This window comes from Anabas testudineus, chromosome 8, assembly GCF_900324465.2.
Source record: "Anabas testudineus chromosome 8, fAnaTes1.2, whole genome shotgun sequence".
NCBI classification, from domain to species: domain Eukaryota; kingdom Metazoa; phylum Chordata; class Actinopteri; order Anabantiformes; family Anabantidae; genus Anabas; species Anabas testudineus.
In genome coordinates, this window is record NC_046617.1 from 16,525,874 (window position 1) to 16,549,886 (window position 24,013).

Genomic DNA, 24,013 nt, shown 5'->3' on the forward strand with positions numbered 1-24,013 from the left:
ATTAAAGCCATCTGTCCCACCACTGACACCTGGAGAACATGAGCTCAATACGGCCACATGTCCTCTACTGTCAGATCTTCACCTCCCTCTCTCTCAGCGGGGTGCAAAGGCTGCTGGCCATCTGTTTCAAGTTTCTTTATCAATTGTATTCAAGAGTGTGTTTTCTCTAAGTTTGCCTTGTTAATACTCATAGCGTACTTCATCCAATTTTAGAAAATAAAAGTATTTCTCAGTAATTTGTCCTGTTTTTTCTGTGCAAGTGTTCTATACCTTCACTTGTTGCAGGAGGAGCAACACAGAAGTCTGACAAGTAATTGTTCCATCCGATCATGTAGAGTGAGAGGTAACATAGTCAGTAAGGGGTTTATTTTTTATTGCGCTACATATGAAAATATTAATTATGTTGTGAAAATATTATATACTGTAAATACCAAGAAAAATAAAAAGTATAATAATATTTCTTGAATACAATGTTGTAATTTTAAACTTACAAACTAACAATAAAAAAACAGACTCGTTTTCCAACTTCTTTGTTAATTTTTGTTTTCATTTTTTGAAATAATCTCTCTGGGGTTGCTTAAGCTGTTGCATAACAAAAGAGTACCATGAAAAGTGTTGGAAGTGCTAATAGCTATATTTGTCTTTCGAGTGAATATGCTGCAGATGCCATCACTTGTTTCAAACATCACTGTGACACTGCAAGGTGCATAACCTTGACTTGTGATGACAAGGTGGACAGCTGAGCAAATTTGGGATTAGAGCTTTATTTGCAGACTGGCATCACTTAATGCTGACCTATGACAGAAACACTTCTGAGTTATTCCATTAGTTGCTTAAATCTCACGCGGGTCATAGAGTAAATGTCCATTATTGGATAAATCATACGTCATAAATAAACATACATAAAACTATATTTAAACAATCTCGGGAATAATCTGTCTCTCTGGGGGGATTAGTTCAGCTTCTGTAATCCTCATCATGGGACCCTCAGATGAACAGATGGCAGATAAGACTAAATCACTGCACTAATTCTCATCTACTGACAAAAAAGTAACAAAAAAAACTATATATATTTTGGAGCTTAATGAACAACAGTGTATTGTCAAGATGATGCTTTAAACAAAAAAAAGAACTCTAGTGCGTCTGATAAACCTGAATTAGAAATATATGTTATAAAATCCTTACCTGCTGTATTGTACCAAACAGTAACATTAGGCATTTTGAATCCCTACAGGAATAAATGTATTTGCATTTTATTTAACCTTCATTCAACAAGCCAAGGCAATCACCAGGCTATTTTAGTGTAATGAACATAATATGCTTAGACACCACTGGTTGCATTGAGATACATTTGTTCATCATGTACTGTATAACGTGAGCTCTGCTCCATGAATAATATACCAACACGTGTATTCTGTGACTTTATTAATGCAAACACACAGTCAGTATTGATTTATTGGTTTTTACTTTACTTTTACTGACAAAAACCCTGATGTACTGTATATGCATGTCATACAATATGTAAACCACTACGAACCACTAACTATAATAATCAAGAAAATATTTAATTTATACATAGAAACATACGAGCATATATAGAGGGCTGCACTAAGAGAAATAAAAACCACAGTATGTAAACGTTTATATATGTGACATTTGTATGATTTTTATGTTTTCACAGTTTTTTGGTTTAATCGTAGAAAATCTCTACATATTTCCAAATAAAGAATCCCAGACTGTCTCTAATAATCTTTCCATCCCAAAGGAATATTAGCACAAGCATCAGCTGCTGAAAACAAAGTTCAATAATCATGACAGATACACACATGCAAATAGCATTCATCATTTTAGATTTACAATAGTTTACACCACATCTATGTCCCTTTGTGCTGTCAGTTCACAGTTTGCAGCCAAATTGTCTAGCACATAATATTATCTAACACCATCCTTCATGATGCATTCAAGGGGCACTTCCTGATAATAAATAACTCATCGCTTGAAAGCATGGCTAATGGCTTGTGTAATTCTTAGGGCAGATTCACACAGTGATTCATCAACTGGAATGAGAAGCATGACCCACAACATGCAGGGTTAAGGTAAGGCATCCCTGTATGTTGTATACTGGTTGTGCATGAGCACATTTAGAGGTCAGGGCTGAACATGAAGTCCAGTGCTTGTCTCTCTGCTGCAGCCACATTTGGATGCCAGAGGTCCACACTCAGAATGACTCGAGGTCCAGCATCTGGAGGACCTTTAAAAGTCAATATTACAATTATAACATATACAATAATATAGCATGCAAATAATGTTCTAATCATATTTTGAGATGATCTAATTAATTTCATTTTTAAAATGAAATGTAGAAATATGAGCCATTTATTTTCTACATTTCTACATACAACATTTTCTAACTTGCTTCTGATCAACTGACCCTTGTGGGAGATGGTGTGAAGGAACGAGTCATCAACCAGGAGGCAGTGTCCCTCTGACCAGCACTGAGGCTCCCCTCCCACCACCAGCTCACACATGGATGGAGTCTGCAGACCTACAGAAGTGACGTCTTTTTTTTTTAAACTTCAGTTACAAAATGTTACGCTTTCCCTCGACTAAGAAGGCCGTGCACTCTGTCCGATGTTTAAAACAGAGAGGATTAAAGCCAGACGGATCATAGTACAAAATGGGCTAAAGGGAAATGAACCTCTACCCTGACCCACAAAGTACATCGTTATGCAATGGTTTTGTATTTTGTCTGCTTTTTTTTTTTTTTTTTGCGTAACAATCATATTACGTCTTGTTGTATTCTGCATCATACAATATGTCAGTATCCTCTCACTCAACTTGATACACTTACACGCTAGATTGCCTTTATGCATCATTCCTAATACATTATATACTGTATATCTTTGTACTGAATAGGGGTTTATGGGTGTTGTGCCTTGATTTGTCTGAATCCACTTTTTACAGTGCATTGCAATAAATTCCAACGATTTGAGTCAAATGTACATGACAGCAGATAAATAATTGTTTTACTCACCAAGATGACAACGGAGGCGTGTATTGGTGGGTCCGTACGAACTCCCCAGTGTAGCTCCAGGTCCCAACAGCCAAAATCCTGCAGATCCCAGTGAGTTGCTGTTGATAAATGTACGTAGAGAGAGAAGTGTCCGGTAGGTGCAGGGACACGAGCGACAGTTTCCTGCTACACAGACACCTGCATTGTACAAGGGAAACACTGCCTGGCCCTGAAAGAGATAATGACCTGCAATAAATATGACAAGTAGATGATGGAACAAGACTGAAACAACTGTTAAGATGTTTTTTTTATTTCTTTCAGTAAAACACTACTGTATGTTTGGCTTCTCTTAATGTGCCAGTTTCTTTCCAACAGACTTTGCATAAGCATTTTTTTCCAGGTTTCTCTGGAGCTACCTGCTTCTAATGGACATCCTGTATACACTGTATACCTTTGGTCCCAGACAGGTCCATCCTTGTTTTGAATCAATGCCCCGCTGGTAAACTGCCTTGAATTCCTCTAATATTACACGATAATTGGCTTCTAAGACCTCAATATCATGTCGATGAGCATCACGTGGGAAGAAAGGAACACTTGGGACATCAGGCAGGAAGAAGAGATGAGGCTTCTGTATAGCAGAGTGATCATTGAGTTTGACCTAATGTGAGAACAATGAGAAATCAACAATTACTTCTTAACTATGTTTTTGCTTTCTGTTCTTTTTTTATCAAATTTCATGTAATATAGTATCGATCAACTCATACATAGAATAAATACCTGCTCTCGGAGGCCCTTATGAATGCGGCCCATGCCCACCCAACTGTAGCGTTTGGCATATTCTTGCAGTGCTGCGTACAGTTTCTTGGCTTCTGCAGATGCCTGGGCTGGGAACAAGGCATGACTCAGCACAGGGGTGAGGTAGCCCTGTCCCTGCTCCTCATCCTCCTCTGTTTCCATGGAAATAAAGGGAGTAATTTGATCACTCCGTGACAACTTGGACCGTGCACTACACTTTGTTCCAGCACAGATGCCGCCACGGGACATCATGGACCGCCTTGAACCCGACTTGAGTTTTCCAGCATGTGTGTGGCCGGGAATCGGAAGGTCGGAGCCTATTCGGTAACAGTGCCACAGGAACAGGAGCAGGAGAGTCCACAGAAGGCCACTCAGTGAATGGACACCCAGCTCAACATATGGAGGCAAGGGCAGTGTGTTCATTGACCAGTGCATCCTTTAAATAGTGAGACAGTGAAGTGCTGCAATAGAAACAGATCAAGAGTGTATGGTAATTTTATATATGTGTGGCAAACTACTAAGTATTTTCCCTGAATTATGTAACAAAAACAACAGTAATACGTGTTATATTCCACAACCCAAAGACATTTCTGGCTTGTCAAAGTCTTTCACATCATAATAAGGAGAAGTGGGGACTCTGTTGGTCAACATGTTTGGCCTAAATGGGAATAATTGACTGTCCTGGTTTCAAACCGTCTACTTATTTTAACTTTAATCCTCCTCAGCGTCACAGAGGAGCTGAAACCTCTCCCACCATGCATCAACTGCAAATTAGTGAGACATTCAGGGCAGGTTGCTGGTCCTTCACACAGCCACTGACCCTTTGTTTTAGTTGGCTCAGTGACTGGCTTTATTGTGTTATATAAAGACACTAAAGACTTCACAGCAATGATGTGAAGTCAAGGTTCAACTTCGGCTGCTAATGCTGCTTTTCTGTTTTTAATTTCAAAAATGTGTTGTGTTTTCCTTGACTACACAGAGATGAACATAGAAAAGTTAGAGTTAGGCAGTGGGTTTGTTGCATACTACTTGTATCGAGTACCAAACTTTCTTGTTATTGTATTGTTTTTTCTTGTCACCTCCAACTTTTGTCTAATTGAGGAAGACCTTGTGCTCTCTTTCCTGTTGAATAATGTGTCTCTGTTCATGCACAGAGCTTTGAGAGATTTGATGTAATTTGAGGAGACAGTTTTAAAATCATAATAAACTAAATCTGTGTGTGCATGCATGTTATATGTTGCATGTTACTTTAGTTTCAACTTTACGAGGCAGGTTACTGGATGCATAAAGTCCAGACTTATAGTTTTCATTATTGTTACCTGCAGGCACTACACATGTGTGTATGTGTGTGTGTGTGTGTGTGTGTGTGTGTGTGTGTTCACGTCCGTGTGGATGTGCTTTAGGTGGGAGGGCTCTTTTCTAATAGGCTCATTTCAGCGAATTCGTTTCGTAGTTGCATTAATTGCATGCCCACAAGAAACATCTACAGGGTATCGCATGGCTTGGCATCATGAAGGTGCGATGGCGTTTCATAAATGATGGACTTCACCATTCATTTTGTTTTAATTCTGCACCACAGCTAAGCTGGGCCATGTTTAATACCCGCATTCCATGTTAGCGCAAAAAACAAAAAAAAAAATCACTAACAGAAAACCACCGCACAACATGTTCGCCATGCAGACCGTGTGGCACATGCAGGCCTGTAGCTGAGGAATCATTCCCTATTTACCCACCGCCTGCCGCATCGTGCATCTGTCTGATTACCTTGCTGAGCGGTGCGGCGCTGTGTCGGACACACTTCAGCACCGTGCTGCTGGACAGCTCCTCCCGCGCCCACAGACAAAATGTGGCTCTCTGCTGCGCGCTGCTGCCGTTACCGCATGCGGCCGCTAGAGCGCGCACGAAGCTCCAACACAAATGCCCTCACATCATTGCCGAATGCGTCAACCACACGGTGACCAGCCAGGGGCATCTCACCAGCACAAACCCCGCCGTGTTCTCGGGGCCTGAAGCAACAGGACACAGTCCAACATAAAGACCACAGGACGCAGCCTGGCAGACAAAGGTAAGCGCCCGGCTCCTCTGCGTGTGGCTCGGCTGGTTGTCGGTCTCCCTGTAATGATGACTGATACCAAAAATCGTCCTCCGCACAAAAAGGGCCGGGGCAGGTGCGAGGGATGCTGCCTCGAATAGCCCCATCATTTTGTGAGCCACCAGGCTGCTGTTTCCACCGAGGAAACGCCTTGAAAAACAGCGGAGCTGCCGTGTGACACTTCTCCATTAACAGGTTGACAACATAATCGGGTTTCCAGTCCACCTGCGGTGAGGGCAGGGTCCTTTGCTCATTTTTGGAATAGCGCATTTTCGGGCATGTTGTTGCAGATTTTGGGGGAGAACATGAGGAGGGAAGGCTTCAGTATTTCACCTTAGATCGTGCGCGTCTGTTTGTTTCTGTGCAGATGATGGTAAATTGTTATTTACGCGGCTGTGTTGGATCAACTGAACGGATATTTTGTCTGCTGCTGGAGCTGAGCTTTTACAGTATCACATCCCAACGAGCCTCTAATCCGAGTCATCGTGGCCTGTGTGATGTAAACATATGCTCAGCACCTGAATTGCGAGAGAATTAGTAATGATGTGACTAATCATTTGCAATTCATTACCACTCCAGTTAGCACGGGTTATTTCTGTGGCTACCGCCGTAATTATAAACTACTAATTTAAGCATCCACGGTGAAGCATAAGATGCAATTTTCCCTTTACATTTCTGCATCGTGGTTTGCTGATCAGTGTGTTCACTTTAACCTTCTCAGGTCATTCAGTTTCATCCAAAGCTATGGGGTTCACACGCCTTGCTGTGTTGCTGTCTGTCACCATGATCCACCTAGTTTCAGGTAACTGTGTGTGTGTGTGTGTGTGTGTGTGTGTGTGTGTGTGTGTGTGTGTGTGTGTGTGTGTGTGTGTGTTTACGTTCTCTAATGGCACCACAGTCGTGGACTAATGGAAACTTTGCTAATATCAAACCTGTTTAATAACTCCTTATTCTTAAGTATCCATCCAACATGTCCTCCTGATGATTGTTTATTTGTTTATTTGTAAATAACAAAGTCTGACTATTTCAGGTATGAGCTTTATGAATCCTGAGCCTGATACGCCACCAACATCCAGCCCAGACTCTTACCCTCTGGGTGACCTGATCCATGCAGCCCTGCAGAGTAAGGAGTACTTAGGACAGGCTTCTGCAGGCACAGGTACAGTAAAGCAGATTAACCACCATAAATAAGTGGGTGATTGCTCACTGGAAATCACCTACACTGAATTAAACCTTTGGACTCTGCAGGTACTACCACCAACCCAACACAGGCTGTGCCTGGACATGGACAGACTGAGTCAACAGCAACAGCCATATCGCCAGGGCTGCTCACCACAGCGTTTAGCTCCTCCTCAGCAGCCAGCAGGATTGGGCCTAGGAATACCATGTCCTCACTTCCCATGGAGGAGGAGACAACCACCACTCTCATCACCACCACCACCATAACGACCATGCACATGCCAGGTACTTGCATGCCAGTAATCTGCTTCCCTTGCGTCTTAACTGGTCTTGAATAGTTTTTAAAAGCAGTGTAAGAATTATTCTCTGACTAATAATTAAGATAAAGGTAATAAATAACAAAACATGGTGCTGCACCATGTTATAGAGCATCTGTAAAGAAACAGATGCTGTATATTTTATATTTTTCAGAACACTGTTATATAACCAGTTAATGTTTGCACTTCTGCATTCCAGGACTAAAATGTAGGCAAATCAATGCATACACAGACTAGCAATGAAGATTGTGAAGTGCACGACTGCCTTTTTCTCTGATTCTGTGAGATGTGTCAATACTACACATGCTTTTTAGCTCCATGTCTTTTCAGTGTGGGATTGCTCACACAGACTTGACTAAAAATAGATACACTTACACTGTACCCAGAAAATACACCGACTGGTTAAGTTGTCTGGATAATTTGCCTCTTCCTCTTATCCTATTGAATCATAAACACATTACATGCACTTGGTGCAGCATTGACTCTAAAATCTCTGCAGAAGAATCTGGACAATCAAATCTTAATATGTGTTTGTCTTTTACTTGTTATACTAATAGCAAACAAATAAAAACAGCCACTGAACATGAAAACAGCATACTGACAGAACCAAGTGATCCCATAAATTTCAATACAAGCACTGTTATTGTCTTAATAGCCTCAGAACAGGAGTATTAATTTGATAAATTAGAATGAGTCAGTCAGCGATGCCATCATGACCAGAATATTAATAGAGGTTTGTGAGGAGCACAGTAGAATCCCATGTGAGTGACTGTCAGAAATGTACTTAAGTGAGACGAAACCACAGCATTTTCCTGTGGCTCAGATGCCTGCGCTCACACTGACGTTGAGAGCTACTCATTCTGAGCCACAAATGAAAATTAATAAAATGGGATTTTGCACGAGGGAGGTCAGCTGATGTACACTAGAGGCAAAAATAGAAATGTCACTCGAGATGAATAATCAGTGAGATCTCATGTCTATACAGACAGAAAGCTAACAAACTGCTGGTTAGCTTAGCTTAGCATAAACACAGGAAACATGAGGTAATAACCAGCTTGTCTGTGTTTAAATGTTACATAATCCACCCACGAGTCCGTGGTGCAAAAACATCTAATTGTGTTTTAAGAGGCTTTTGTCTCACACTAAGCTAAACAAATGCTAACACCTGTTGTTTCCAGCCACATATGAAAGGTGCTGGGCGTCTTTCCTCGTATTGGAGAACATGGTTTCTGGTTATTGTTTTACAAACTGACTCGAAAACCATCTTTTTAATCAGGATCAGATGCTCTTTGTATTACAAGACGTGATTCTATCGAAGCATAGCAGCAGCTTCGGTTATACGTGGGGTCAGTTTATGTGGCACAAATACACATGCTGTGTATGTGGATGTTTGGGAAAAGAAGACATCATCCATTCATCATCTTTTTTTGGTTGTTTGTTTGTTCAGATTACCTCCACAAACCTAAAAGTGTTGGTCTCGAGTTTCTTACTTTCATTTCGAAGACGATTCTCATGCCACTGTTTAAATCCAGCACTAGTTTGTATTTTTTTTACAGATACCGTCTCTTCTGTGTGAGAGGCACTCTCAGTTCACACAGTTCAATTTAATATCTTAAGATACTGTAATTTCTCTCTCCACCATGCTGGAAGTTTTCAGCTGCACCTGATCCCACCAATCCTCGTCCAAAAAAACCTTTGATTCATAAAAATCCTTTGACTGGGGAAAATATGAGTTGGGAAAAAAGCTATAAATGATCTCTCATCACTGTGAAACTGCAAGAAGCCCTTGAGCAAAGTACTTAAACTACATTAATGTGAGTCATGCTGTTGCTATAAAAAACCTACAGGGTCTGTATGTTTGCTAAAGCCTCCCAGTATGAAGTGAATTTAAGAAGCGTTAGATGTATTTCTCAGCAGTTTATCTTTGTCTTCTCCTGCCTTTCCCCCCTCTTCACAGTACAATGCAACGCAACGTTGTCAGCGATGGAGGATGTTGTCGAGTCACCAGATCCTGCATCGTCATCATCATCTTTTGCCCCTCTAGAGTGCACTTACAGCATTACTGTGTATGCCGGCTACGGAGTTGAAATTCAGGTGATTATGAGTTAATAAACATTATTGTTTTCAAATTAAGCTTTTTAAAATAAATCCTTTTGCACTTTAACACATTTAAATTGTCAAAACAGAGGCAAATGTTCAGTTTAAGACATAACCTCTCTTCTTTCTCCAGGTGAGGAAGGTCAATCTGTCTAAGGAAGAGTCTCTGACTATTATGGGCTATGGAGGCACTGGACCAGAGCTGTTAGCAAATGAGACCCTGATGAGACAGGGTCAGGTGATTCGCAGTACAACCAATCAGGTGTACATTCACTATCGCAGCCTCCGACAGACCAACCACGGCATGTTCAGCCTCCACTATCAAGGTAACTTAACACTTCAAATTGACATGTTATGGTTTTATAAACAGGGAACAAACAGGCGAATGGGTGTCTGTGATGACCATCACTGATTTCTTACTTTTATTTATCTATTTATGTGTTAAATAGCAGATTTGGCTGATCTGTGTCTCCATGATTCTAGTGTTAACCAGAGAAAGTAGTGATAAAAAGCTTTTACACCAGTGTGACAGAGGTCAGTATGAGGACTCTCTAAATCTAGCCATGTTGCATATGGGTCTAAGTAGCTGCAGACCCATTTTAAAGTTGTGTATGATCAGTGTATCAGGAACAAAGACCTGGAAGTTCTGTTTATGATGAAGTATCAACAACAGTGTTTGGTTTATAAAGAGGTGAAAGGTGAAATGGTGGCCCATACAAATTATGAATAAAATAACTTCTTTCGTTTAAAAAACATTTCTGTCTCATGAAACCACAGCCTTTCTGCTGTCCTGCCCATTCCCTCTGTCTCCTGAGGGCGGTGGCGTGACAGTGACGGACATCCATCCCGGAGGTCAGGCACACTTCCACTGTGACCCAGGTTTCCAGGTTCGTGGCCACGAGGTGGCTACGTGTGTCAACACAACACAGCCACACTGGAGCACCCCTGAGCCTCGATGTGTCGGTCAGTATAGATTTGATATAATCCAAACGTTATACTAAACACCCTCTAGTAGGTGGTGAATTTTGAAACATAATATGTGAGTTGTCATTTTTCTTTAGCTGTGTCTTGTGGAGGGTGGATTCGTAATGCAACAGTAGGTCGGATACTGTCCCCTCCTCCTCCATCTGTCAGCAACCACAGTAATGGAAATAACCTGAGCTGCCACTGGCTAATAGAAGCCAAAGAGGGACACAGACTCCACCTACACTTTGAGAGGATCGCACTGGATGAAGATGATGATAAGTACGTTTCCATTTCCACTTCTTTTGAATAAAAAAGAAAACTTGAAAACCAGAATGAACAGTGTCTGTGTGGTTGTGACACATTAAACTCTCTATTTTATGTTGAGGACTCTTTCCACAAACTGATGTTGGCTAATAGATTTAACGCTGATTTGGGAAAATCAGCAGTAGAAAGAGTGATACCATCTTTTTTATTCTGTATGTAGTTCTTTTTCTTAGGGCCCTGTTATTACACTACCTATAATCCACCACAACCCTCTCCAAGGCTCAGTTAGTCACTCAGTAATAATGTAATGCTTGGAACACATTATAAGGCTCAGTAATTACTATAATTGTAAAAAGAGAAAAGTGTTAAAAAGTTAAAATTAATAACTAACTTAAAGATTTTCACTTAAATATTACAAATGAAAATTTGTTCCGTTCAGTTTAATTCAGTCTCTGTGTACATTCACACGTTTCCCTCTTCAGATGCTGATTATCTTCCACTTTTCTCATGGTTACCTTCGGGTGTCTTTGTGGTTTGTTCCTTTTAGGTTAATTGTGCGCAGTGGAAACAGTTCCCTGTCTCCACCGCTCTTTGACTCAGACATGGATGACGTCCCAGAACGTGGGTTGCTTAGTGAGAGCTCCACACTGTACCTGGAGCTCACAGCGGATTCCTCCTCCATCCCTCTGCTTCTGGCGCTGCGATACGAGGGTGAGCACAGAGACTTTAGATACTCAGCCTGCATCCTTTTCCTTTTTCAGCACAGTAAAAAAAGCAGTATCAGACATCTTTCTGACCTCGTTGTTGTACAATGTTCAATGCCTGGGTCAGCGTTTGCTGAAAACAAGTTGAATGTGATTTATTATGGCAGAACCCACCAATTATCTGAATTCAAAAGCCTCAGAGGTGATGGGTCATTTGCTACAAGTTATTTTAATCTCAATGAAGCTTTTTTGAGGTTGACCTTAATCTTGCTAAGTCAAACATCATAGTTAGATAAGATAGGATAATTGATATATGTTAGACCTTTATTGGGAGTGAAGTCTAACAGGCTGCAGCTCTCTTGAAAATCAAAGCTTTCTTTTTATTAGTTTGTTGTTGGGTTTAAGAGCACCATAATTAGCCACATAAGTGCTCACAGTCTGCCCACGCTTCAGTGGGGTTTATTTTAGGCTTTGAAGGTTCTCACTGTTTAAGCTTTTAGCACCTGACACCTAGAGGTTTCTTTTTTGTGCCAAGGGGGGCTTTGAGATTCTGTGTCATTCCAAGTGAAAAGTTAGCACAGCTCCATCTTCAATTAAATGGGAATGGTAGCTTAATTTTGTCAAGCAAAAAAATCTAAGGAAATAGTAAAATACTGTTCTGATTGCTTTATTTCTCTTTCTTTCTTTCTTTCTTTCTTTTTAAAGCTTTCGATGACGAACACTGCTGGGAGCCCTACATGGCCCATGGAAATTTCAGCAGCAGTGACATCACATATCAGCTGGGTACCACTGTGTCCTTCACCTGCTCTCCAGGCTTTGTTATGGAACAGGGCTCGGGGACAATTGAGTGCGTCGATCCCAGCAATCCCCACTGGAACGACAGCGAACCTGTGTGCAAAGGTACGTTCCAGGACTGTGTTTGGCTTCATTTAAATCTGGCAATAAGAGAGATTTTAATTTAAACAATTATTCAACCATATTGCCTTGAGATGGGTGCCTGAGGCATCAAGATGTTGTAGTAAGAAGACTAGAGCCACACTGACTGTGTCATCTGCTGATCTGCTGGCACGCTGTGAAAGCTGAGAGCAGCACAAACACTGTGATGGTTAAAAAACTGGCAGAGACTTTGCACCGGGTCATGGAACAGATGAAAATACAGGTGCTATCATTTCAGCCAAGCGTTAAAGTGACAAAAGGAAATTCTGAAAGCCATATGCTGTGTGAGATTCGTGCTCGCAGAAAAGCACAAGTGGCTCATGCACAGTGGAGTGTTGGGTGGTGGATGTCAGTAAGTTAAGTGCTCTGCCTGAACAAGAAGTCAGAGGTTTAATGGTCATCATGAAGGTCTAGAGAATCCACATTTGGAGGAGGGGCTGTCTCTCTCACAGTGCAAACTGTTTAACTGCTGGCAAAATGTGGGATCAAGAGCTTGTATTGATAATATTTTATAGTTCTCACGGCTTCCCAGTGGAGAGTCCAGGTATTTTTATTCTCCTCACATGATCACGTTTCTTTTAACAGCCCTGGATTCACTCCAGGAGCGAGGTTAGCTATGTGTCTGTGTGACTTCACAGTTTCATGCCTCGGTTTAAATAGGAACCAAGTACCCAGTCCTGGCATCGTGTGTACCGTCAGGCATATCCTCCAAACATAATCAAATTAAATGTGTTCTCGCAGGCAAAATTGTGGGTTTGCTTTTAAATAGAAGCTACGGATTTGGCTGCCACCGCAACAGTTTGCAGCCAGAGTTGTCGTCACCCTACTGACACACTTTACAGGTTGTTTGCATTTACAGATCTGTGAGGGCCACAAGTTGACATTTGTTTTCCAATAACAATATGAAAATGACCATTCTTCATATTCATTCATTTGTCTACAGACAAGTTCTTGTAGCATGGATGCATACATAGTTCCAGTTTCAATCAAACCATTGTTTATGATACTCATGATAATATAGATCCCATTTTGGACATCTCCCTACTTTGAGTGCTCTCTGCAATCGCTATCACATCTCCTGGACCATTCTCCTTTATTATACTGTCTTTATTTGTTTTCTCTCACCGATTAATAATGTATTGCTTCTCCAGTTGCTTATCATTTTCCAGCTTCTATTGTTATTTCATCACCACTTTCATCGTTTAGTCTGTCTCCCAGCGCACATCCTCACCTCGGCTTCTCTCTTCTTTCTTCTGCTCTGTAAGCTTTGTGTGGAGGAGAGTTGACCGATCCCTCAGGGACCATCCTGTCTCCTGATTGGCCCCAGAGCTACTCCAAGGGGCAAGACTGTGTATGGCAGATCCATGGAAATGAGGAGAAACGCATTGAACTGGATGTCCAAATGTGAGTGTGGCAACAAACTAAGTAATTTCATATTATTTCACTTTTGTAACAGGAAATTAGCAAACAGTTGACCAGTATCACAGATTTTCCTTTGAATTTTCTGATATTTTAGCTCAAATCTCACTGAGCCAAAGAGGAACTGCCCCTGTAGGAGGATTGGTTGTAATGACCTAGATATCAACTAAGCTAGCGATTCACCTTTGCATACTGCATACAGAAAAGTTACATCTACAGTGTGATAATGTAGCTCGTGAATTCGAAGTAACATATAATTTGACTGAGGAAGAGCTATATAATGTTCCAGTTTTATATAATCATCTGTTTCTCCTGCCTTTCCTCTCTCTGTTCACTGTACTGACGAATAGAAAGCGTCATGTGGGTGGACTGCCCGTCTTTAAAACACACAACCCCTCTGATATGCAATCCCATTTCTGTTTTTTTTATTATCTTTCCTTCTTATAGCTTAAATATCCGCCACACTGATGTGCTGACCATTTATGATGGACGTGATCTCACGTCTCACGTGATCGGACAATACCTGGGGTCCAGAGAGCGTTTCCAGGTTTTGTCAGGGGGGTCAGAGGTCACCATTCAGTTTCAGAGTGAGGCAGATGATTCCAGTTTCATCCTAAGTCAGGGTTTCCTCATTCATTATCGTGGTAAGTATCCTATTTAACTGATTGTGTGCACACGCAGTCTCATTAACAACCGTTCTCCTTCACTGAATGTCTTTCTTTCTCCGTCATGCAGAGGTCGAACCAAATGACACCTGTCCTACCCTCCCTCAAATTGAGTTTGGCTGGATCAGCTCATCCCACTCCTCCCCTGTGAGAGGCAGTGTGCTGACCTATCAGTGCCAACCAGGATATGACATCAGTGGCTCTGACATCATCACCTGCCAGTGGGACCTGTCCTGGAGCAGCAGTCCACCAACTTGTGTTAAAGGTAACACAAAGGGGGAAACAGCTAGACTTCCAGCACCTCTCTGAAATCAACTCTCATCCACAAATATTAAATAATTAAATTATTAATGCAGTTAAACACTGTTATACTTGTCCCACCTTGTCCAACGCCATAGTCCAACAGTGTCCAGATCCAGGAGAGGTGGTAAACGGCGCGCGCTCAGTGCGTCCTGAAGCGGGTTTTGCAGTTGGAACAGTCGTCCGTTTCTCCTGTAATCAGGGTTACCAACTGGAAGGTCCCAGCCAAATCTCCTGCCATGGACGAGACACCGGCACCCCCAAATGGAGCGACCGCAGCCCAAAGTGTGTCTGTAAGTCTCTTCCATGTGTCCTGTTGGAATGATGCTTACTGCTGCACACATCAAAATTAACTGAAAATACATGACTGTCTCTGTGTTTTTGTGTGTTCTGAACAGTAAAATATGACCCGTGTCCAAACCCTGGCGTCCCCGACAATGGTTATCAAACCTTGTACAAGCACAGCTACCAAGCTGGAGAAACTTTGCGTTTTTTCTGTTATGAGGGCTACGAACTTATTGGTGAGGTCATTATCAGCTGTGTTCCTGGTCACCCCTCTCAGTGGAACAGCCCACCGCCCTTCTGCAAGGGTAAAGGTTTAATTTAATATAACACCGGGGAGTTTCATTGATTTGGAAAATGGCGTTCAACAAAATTTTCATTATTGTTTGTTGTCTTTATTTCACACAGTGGCATATGAGGAGCTTTTGGATGATCACAAATTAGAAGGTGATTAATTTTCTCCTCTCTTATTTATCATATAAGTATAAAGATTCTTTAGACAAAACATTAAAAACTACATGTGAAATGTTAAATCTTTACTTTGGTGCCATCTAGTGGTGGTATCAAGTAAACAATACCTTGTTTAAAACAGAGAAATACAAAGAAATATATATTAGGTTGTGTAGATAATGTTAATAGTTAATTGAAATGTAGGAAATCTTTCCAGATTTAGCAGACTTGTTGTTGTCTTTGTGACAGAAATAACAACCACATTTTTGATAACTGTTTGACTGTTTTTACAGTGTCCCAGTCATTCGAGCCATCCCATCAGATCCTGAGTGAGAACATTGCCTTGGCAATAATTCTGCCAATCATCCTGGTCATCCTTCTGATTGGAGGAATTTACATGTACTATACAAAGTAAGTACGCAAACTGACATTTGACCTTGATGGAGTTACACAAATGTTCACATCCCCCCATCGCTGTGGTGTGGTGTTTGCAACACAGCTTTTTGTTATGTTCACCTCAGTCCACAATACTGACTGTACTGCACTGTATTTCACCTACAGCATATGCAGACTAGAATGGAAGCCGCTCTTCTGGAAGTCACTTTCTCACACGCACTCTTACAGTCCCATCACAGTTGAGTCCGACTTCAACAACCCTCTTTATGAGGCAGGGGTAAGCACGGACATTTATCTCATCTGTTTAAATATATTATATGTAATTATTATATATTAATATGTGTATATTTCCTCCTTCCTGATTTTTCACTAATTGATTTCTTACTTTGACCACAGGATACGCGGGAATATGAAGTGTCCATCTAAAGGAGAAAAGGTCTTGGTGAGAAGTAAAAACACAGATTAAATTCTATTGGAAGACAAATTTGTTAGAATTTTAAGGCCTCATTGTCCCTTTATTGTTAATTTTTGATTATCACTCCATTTTACCATCAGTGTATCTCTGGTTTATCTTATTTTGCAAGTGCTTTAATTTGATTTGTTGCCCTGGTGCTGGTCTGCCAAACGTGGGTCCTACTTCACGGTCCAGCTTTCTGTATAGTTAGGACTGGTGCCTTATGAAGGGTAAGAAACTGTCAACAAAGAAAAAAATAACAGCATAACAATGTGGGAGGAATAAGAACAGGTCAGGGGGGAAAGGGGCAAAAGGGAATTTATTTATTTACAAGGCCACTATTGGCAATATTCAATTTGTAACAATCAAAAGTTGCAGTCACGAGCATCTAATACATCCTGAATGTTTTACTTTTAAAGTAGATTATGTTATATTTTACAAAGTTCTTAGGGTAAAGGGGATAAATACTTCAATTTCTATCACGAGAAGAAGTTTGAGATTAACAGTCGTTTTCTCTTCCTCACTTTGTCTCTGTGTAACACACACACACACACACACACAAATTGAATGTAAATATCTGACTGAATATTGATTGAGGTTGATATATATGCTTAATTATATATAAGCCTCATATATACACTTATACATGGTGGTGGGAGGTTATATATTTTCATTATATATCGATATATAATGAAAATTCAGTGCCAAAATATAATGTTGAATAATTTATTGTCCCTAAGTGTTTCATCTGTTGTTGCGGTAGTATTTACAAAGGCAGTGTTTATTTTATTCTTTGCTATTTCTGGAGTGCATCGCCACCCAGTGTCACATGACATAGAGGAGAAGGTGAGGACATGAATGTCATTATGCTTAGAGCATGCATTGATTGTAAATTATATTGCTCCTGCTCAATCTTGCCATTATCATTATAGTTATTGACAGTTATCATTGTTATACGATTTGATGTTGTATGCACTATGTTGATGAAAAATTACAAACTTGGCTGCTTGCTGTGATGCATTATGTATTTATTTACCAATGATTGAACGGTGAATGTAGTCTCGTTCACTGTGCCAAATGAAGGATCTTGGAGACTGTTGCTTTGTAGACTTAATTCTCTTCTTATCATCAGTAGCATTCCTTTGCTTCATATCTAAATACACTCTTTTGAAGGCAGTAAATTATTTGCTGAAATGGAAATAAAGTCTCTGTTGAATGGTGTCAAACTTGTAGAATTGAGCTCAATTTTTTTTCTTCATAGATGAATACAATACTGCATCTACTCGTACCAGTTATGTTCTTGTAAATTTTAAAAAGAACTGATTGTTGTTTAATAGCTATAGACTCCTAACCGTTCTTCTTATTGTTCACCCACATTGTTCAGGTTTAGTGGAACAACTGGTCTGATAACAGTTTTCTTTTTAAGGATATAACGGCTCATTAGGTTTTTTTGCTGATTGAGTATGTAACCTATACATTAGAAAGCTCTTAATATAATACATTGTTCCAGAATTTATGACTGTTTCAAGAAAAGGTGTCGTCCCACTATAGAAAAACAGGTATCACAAAGAATAGGAAATGAGAATTGAGTAAAATGTACAAAATGTTAAAGAAGGAAGGTGCAGTAAGGATAATAACAGAATTACTAAGACGGACATTCTGCATGTTTAAAATAATGAATGCAAAACTATGGCGTGATGTAGAAGTTGTAATTTAAGCAGCATTTTATTTATAAATCCTGCACACTGTAGTCGTGGGGTCGCGAATGAGAAATAAGTGACATACGTTTTCGTTCCGACAGGTGGCAGCAATACACGTCCCAGGCTGCTGTTTAACATCATGTTGATAGTAGAAGAAGAACGCAGCGGAAGCAGATGCTCTAGTTTCATTTCCTTTTGACCTATTTAGCTTCTCATCAGTTTATAATCTTTATGACCAACAATGGAACTGTCTGTTCGTTATTTAGCTGTTTGTACTTTTTGAAGGCCAGCTTCTTGATTTTTGTTTTACTCAAAAAAAATCAAGAAACGCAAAACAAATTAACATTTTTAGCTGAACAAAATTGATTGTTTTGATTTAGCGTTGGTGTTAGCGTTAGCTAGGCTGACTGCGTGTAAAATGAGTTGTCAGATGTTCGCTGCGTTGTAAATTTGTGTGGGTCGGGTTGCTCGTATTCGTTAGCTGGTTAGCCGATTATCGATTACTTCTTCTTTTACACGTTTGGCTATCTTAAGGAGGTTCGCCCGTACAGCTCCTTTGGATGTTCAGTGTGGTAAGTACAGTTTAAAATACGCTAACTTAATATGTTAGGATTGTGTTAGCATGATAAGTTAGCATCTGTCATCTCAGTAGCTAGTTAATAAACGTTACAGCTCAGTCAGTGATGTCATTGTGAGCTAACGTTAGCCGCATCTTAGGTTGTGCCCAGTTAACAATATAGCATAAATACTTATTTTACTTCGTGTACCTTCTACGTGTAGTCTTGCTGCTGTGGAACAACAGAAGACTAAGTTAGTCCACAGGACTTTGTTAATGGAAAGACTACACTAATCTATTAAATTAAGGAATAAGGGATGTTCTGAAATGCTATCCAACACGGATCACCTGTGGAAATAGCTTTAAATTAAACGTTTACTCTTTGCATATAGAGAATAAAGTTTATTATCTACGTGGTTGATTAGATTTGTTAGGATGTGGAAATAAATTAGGATCTAAATATGCTCAGATTATGTGAAGTGGAAAGCTGGAAAATGGGTGCTCTTTGTTTTTATTCCCCCTTCTTCCCCTGGCATTGTTATTTACATAGTTGTGGTTTTGGTTTAATTACAACAGCTGTTTCAGGTTTATGTGCCCTTCATGGAAGCTGCAATTGCGGATGCTGATTGTTGTTGATGTTGACATACTGAATAACTTCCCACATTTCAAGTGTATCTCCCTTTAGTTTCTAGCAATTTAAATAGTTCATGCTGGATGTTGTACCATTTGTATTATATGCAGTATAAATAGTTATAACAATTACCTGTATTTGCACTGATCTGTTTAACAACACGAAAGTACATACGAATACAACAAAGCCTGCTTTTGTCGCAAAGGTTTTAAACATGATTTACCCACAAAGCTGACAATTAAGAAACAACAGAGATAGATATACCTAAAGAACTATTCCTCAATCTTGTTCTATAAACAAGCCACAATGTTCTTCTGCATTACAGTCCAGAGGTGACTCGACAGCCCCATGTCTGCTGAGGCTTCAGTTGGCAGTCATGCTGCCAACTCTGCCCAGTGTGCGGTTTCCCAGCCTCCCTGCCACAACAATGATGAGCACAGAAATCAGGGTCTGCTGGGGAGCAAATACATCAAGTTAAACGTGGGGGGTTCACTGCATTATACAACTGTCCAGACATTAAGCAAAGAAGACAGTCTGCTGCGAAGCATATGCAATGGAGGAACTGAAGTTACCATAGACTCAGAAGGTTAGTGGATGTATCTGTCTAATTACCACCATCTTTTCCCACCCTGGGTCCACATTGTTATTTTTTATGTTAATTTCACGGCTATGTCAATGATACCCGAAAGTTTTACATGTCACTTTGACTGTGGACTGAGAGTTCTTATGTAGCCTTAATCACATATTTTGACATATGTACGTAATATACTCATATGGTCTATATGGACTACGAACATTAAGATTTGCATTAATGTACAACATATTAATGTATTCTAAGTAAAAGTAACTAATCTTAGTATCATGGTCCCTCTTAGCTTTGCTCTTTAATCATGCATTATATTTAATTCAGTGTATAAGTATTTTTACACTGAAGGATGATTCTATGAACTTTTTGTGAACTTAGAGAGCAACTCACACTTTCTGTTTTCATCCAGTTTCATACTGTAAGAGATTAAGATTGTTAACCCTCAGACACTATAGGCTTGACTGTTTTGGCTGTGTGGTTAAAGCATTGGAGCACTAAATCTATCATTGTGTATCCTCAGCAGTAGATGGTGAACAGAAAACTAGTATCCAAGATCATTCACATCAATAGCACACACAAAAATAAATGAATAATGTTTCCTGCTGTGCCAGGGTGGGTCGTTTTGGATCGGTCTGGCCGACATTTTGGGCTGGTTTTGAACTTCCTGCGAGATGGTTCAGTACCACTTCCTGAGGATCACAGAGAACTGGATGAAGTTCTGAAGGAGGCCCAGTACTATCGGGTCCAGGGACTTATCCAGCATTGCCTCAGTGCTATGCAGGTAAATGGCATGCCATGCAGGTGTTCTTTGTGTGAATAATCACCTTTAAAACTCATATATAATGTAATGCAGAAAAGTTGAAGGACGTTATTTGTCAATTAAAAGTTGTCCTAGTCATGTATTAAATATTACATTTACTAACTATACCTTTATAAATACAAAGTGCTTTGCTTTTCTCCATTTGATGTTATAATAAATATTTCTATTGGTCAGACCAAATAAACTCAGTCATCTCACTTTGAATGCAGATGTTAACATTAGATACACAAAATGATGCATTAACTAAAAAAAAATATGTTGTTTGCATTTGTATGTTTTCCCTTTGTTTAACTTCAGAAACAAAAAGATGTCTTTGAGAGTGTGTGCCACATCCCCATGATCACCTCAGCCAAAGAGGAACAGAAGATGATTTCTACTTGTAGGAAGGTAAATTATCTGTATCTGTGTCAAACAGACCACTGACAAGACTTTTAGGTTAGCAGCTGTCAATCCCTCATAAGGGATTAATTGTTTGGTTGTTATGTTAAGAGCTGTAAAAATCATAATGAGCCATAAAAATAGTAGTCTACTTGTTTTGTTTATAAGGAAATGTATAGTTTTAAACTGGCAACTGTTTCATTTACTTTTTAGTAATAATAACATTTTATTCTTTTTGTATGTGAACACAATTTGTAAAGGTAATTTTTCACTCATTTACAATAGAACTTAGATTTATACTTGTGTCTTGTTTCTATAGCCTGTAGTAAAATTGCAGAACAACAGAGGAAACAACAAATACTCCTACACCAGGTAAAAATGAGAGTCAACGCCTAATCTGTCCTAAATATAAAAAAAAACAATAATAAGCATTTTGAGTGCAAAGTGCTTATAAACAATCCCACTTGTTTATGACTGACTCTGTGTCTCTCCCTGTAACCAGCAACTCTGATGACAATCTGCTGAAGAACATTGAACTGTTCGACAAGCTTGTGCTGCGATTTAATGGCAGAGTCCTGTTTGTCAAAGATGTGCTTGGAGATGAGATCTGTTGTTGGTCTTTCTATGGTGAAGGTCGCAAGATTGCTGAAGTATGCTGCACCTCCATCGTGTATGCGACAGAGAAGAAACAGACCAAAGTAAGCATCACATTATGTCTATACTAAGCTCAGTTTGGCACAAAGATTAGAAACACAGGGAAGTACCTGACGTTGCTCTAATCAAAGAAATTCAGCTATTAACACATATAATGTTTCAGTCAGAATTTTACCTAATATAGTATAAAGGTGAGCAGCAAAATAATTTTAATATTAACTTCAGAAACAAAAAGATTTCACAATCACACAATAGTCAATAATTCAGACTATAAACTGAGAACGTTTAATTTACTGTAGCTACACTTCTGTGCCTCTAATGTTATGAGGCAATGTAACAAGTTGTTTCCTCACAACAGAGCAGAGCTCGTTATATTGAAATCTTTCATGAAGGTTTAGCCACACTTCGGGTATCCCCTGTTATTCTTCCTGTGCTTGTCCTGCTGCTGTGTGCTCAAGCTATGAAGCAAATGCTACTGAACTGAACTTAACACTTAACAATTTGATAGTCAGCTCATTTTTGGAAATGGAGAAAGTGAATTAATTATGTGCTTGTGCTCTTAAGACTGGAGTTCCTGCTTTGCCAAGACAGATGTATTGTTCATTGAAAATTAATAGTGAGTTCATCTTGACCAAGCTTGACCATTGTGTTGTTTTAGGTTGAGTTCCCGGAGGCTCGGATCTTTGAAGAAACCCTCAACATCCTAATTTATGAGAATAGCAGAGGATCTGGTCCAGGAGGGTTACACCTTCTAGATTCAAGAGGCACAGGTTCTTCGCTGGGAGCTGGCCAGTCAGAGGAAGAGGGAGCTGTGGGAGGGGACAGACGAGTAAGACGGATCCATGTCAGGAGACATATAATGCATGACGAAAGAGGGCACGGTCAGCAAACTGTGTATAAGGACTAATAATGTGAAAACATAAGGCATGGAAGAGTGACTTGATGTATGTACATTTTTTTGTGTTGAATGCTTGCAGAATGAAAGAGATGTTCTGAATCAACGCAATAGCTTGGTAGTTAGTTATTCCATGAAATGTTTTTAGATGTCACTGCAGAAATACAGGGTTCGATGACTGATTTGTATCTGAAGTAAGAGCTGTTTGAAATGAAAAGTGCTTCTGTTTACAAAAAATGTGTACATTAGTTAAATAGGAAATGTGTAAAATGACCTGGGACATGAAACTGGTGTAAATTACATTTTGTTTGTAAATGTTAAGGAAACTGCTGCATGTTACTGAACGCGCCTTGAAACGGCACCAACCCCGCAGTAGATTTTAGTCCTACAGGTGTTGATGATATGCACTGGCAGCCTCTTTTGTGCTTGACCTGTAGGAAACACTGTGTCAGTCAGTTTCCTGAGGTTGTGAAACACCTGTTGCCTTTTCTTAAGTTTGACTGAGATGCTGCCTGACTGTGATGAAAAGAGGATGGTGGAGTTTAGCTTTGATGTTATTAACACTGGAAGAAAGAGTAGACATTTTAATGAGGTTGTCTATGAACGATGTTGTTAAGCAGCTCCATTTTCTTTATTTAAATTATTTCTGCTGTTGCTTCAAGATGTTTTTTATTAATTAATTTATGAACCTAATTTATTGTTTGGTATTTAATTTTTGTATAGGATGCAATCTTTGTGTTAACTAGTGCTCAAGTGAGGTTCAAATTCCAGGAATGATACAATGCACTATACAGCACACAGTTTTTTGAACGTACTCCTGTAAATGACTAGACTGTGGACTTACATTTCAGTTTTATGTTTAAGGACAACCGTGACCATTTCTTTGATATTGAATTTATCTCTGAGCCATGGTTTTTCACTTATGCTTTATGTCTTATACCAAACCACTGAAATTAGCTTAGCGTAATATCATAAAGTGATGATAATGGCAATTAATACTGGGTTGTATTTTTAGTTCCCTCAGGGAGAGAATAAGTATTTCTAATATTCACCCATTTGTTGAGTAAACCTAATACTGGGGAACATTTTAAACCAGAGCAATATGTATCTCAGACCCTTTTTAAAGTCACCTTGGAATACTTAAAAATATGCACTAATATAATTTCCGTCCCAGTGGTCATGGGAATGTTCTAAATAAATTACTTGAGAAAGCCAACCTATACTTCTTGGTCTTTTTTTTTTTTTTTACTTATTTCATAAAGTTTAAAACATGTTACAGAAAACAAATGGAAGAAGATTGATTACTGTCCGTACACATTGTCATATTCATTCAACAGCTGATTTTTAGAATGTAATTAAACAGATGTGCAACTATTTACCTCTGCACTATGCTATTAAAAAGTATATAGTCTAATGTAAAAATGAGTAGGCAGATTAAATTATTTTCCATGTCTACTATTCGGA

At 39.6% G+C, this 24,013-nt stretch overlaps 3 protein-coding genes across 4 annotated transcripts; 2 read left to right on the plus strand and 1 right to left on the minus strand.

Annotated features, from left to right (window-relative positions):
* Window positions 1-1,496: 1,496 nt before the first annotated feature.
* Window positions 1,497-5,665, minus strand: asphd1 (aspartate beta-hydroxylase domain containing 1). Its single transcript, XM_026359123.1, has 6 exons — window positions 5,573-5,665; window positions 3,791-4,269; window positions 3,465-3,671; window positions 3,035-3,242; window positions 2,432-2,545; window positions 1,497-2,251 (listed from the first exon to the last, which is right to left on the minus strand). Exons 2-6 carry the CDS (start codon window positions 4,241-4,243, stop codon window positions 2,142-2,144), a joined length of 1,092 nt encoding a protein of 363 aa, XP_026214908.1. The 5' UTR covers window positions 4,244-4,269; window positions 5,573-5,665; the 3' UTR covers window positions 1,497-2,141.
* Window positions 5,666-5,738: 73 nt separating this feature from the next.
* sez6l2 (seizure related 6 homolog (mouse)-like 2) lies at window positions 5,739-16,316 on the plus strand. Of its 2 annotated transcripts, none has more exons than XM_026356253.1 (19): window positions 5,739-5,873; window positions 6,622-6,702; window positions 6,931-7,059; window positions 7,149-7,364; window positions 9,354-9,490; window positions 9,627-9,819; window positions 10,271-10,456; window positions 10,555-10,738; window positions 11,271-11,434; window positions 12,133-12,327; window positions 13,629-13,767; window positions 14,230-14,426; window positions 14,518-14,712; window positions 14,846-15,040; window positions 15,146-15,337; window positions 15,438-15,476; window positions 15,773-15,890; window positions 16,041-16,152; window positions 16,272-16,316. In XM_026356253.1, exons 2-19 carry the CDS (start codon window positions 6,645-6,647, stop codon window positions 16,299-16,301), a joined length of 2,679 nt encoding a protein of 892 aa, XP_026212038.1. In that variant the 5' UTR covers window positions 5,739-5,873; window positions 6,622-6,644; the 3' UTR covers window positions 16,302-16,316. The 2 variants fall into 2 exon arrangements, with proteins under 2 accessions (XP_026212038.1, XP_026212047.1); XM_026356262.1 differs by lacking the exon at window positions 5,739-5,873 and adding an exon at window positions 6,085-6,130.
* A 1,897-nt stretch (window positions 16,317-18,213) lies between these two features.
* On the plus strand, window positions 18,214-23,765 carry kctd13 (potassium channel tetramerization domain containing 13). The gene is made up of 7 exons (XM_026360809.1): window positions 18,214-18,601; window positions 19,542-19,802; window positions 20,414-20,583; window positions 20,920-21,009; window positions 21,320-21,372; window positions 21,503-21,698; window positions 22,313-23,765. Exons 2-7 carry the CDS (start codon window positions 19,565-19,567, stop codon window positions 22,559-22,561), a joined length of 996 nt encoding a protein of 331 aa, XP_026216594.1. The 5' UTR covers window positions 18,214-18,601; window positions 19,542-19,564; the 3' UTR covers window positions 22,562-23,765.
* Window positions 23,766-24,013: the final 248 nt, after the last annotated feature.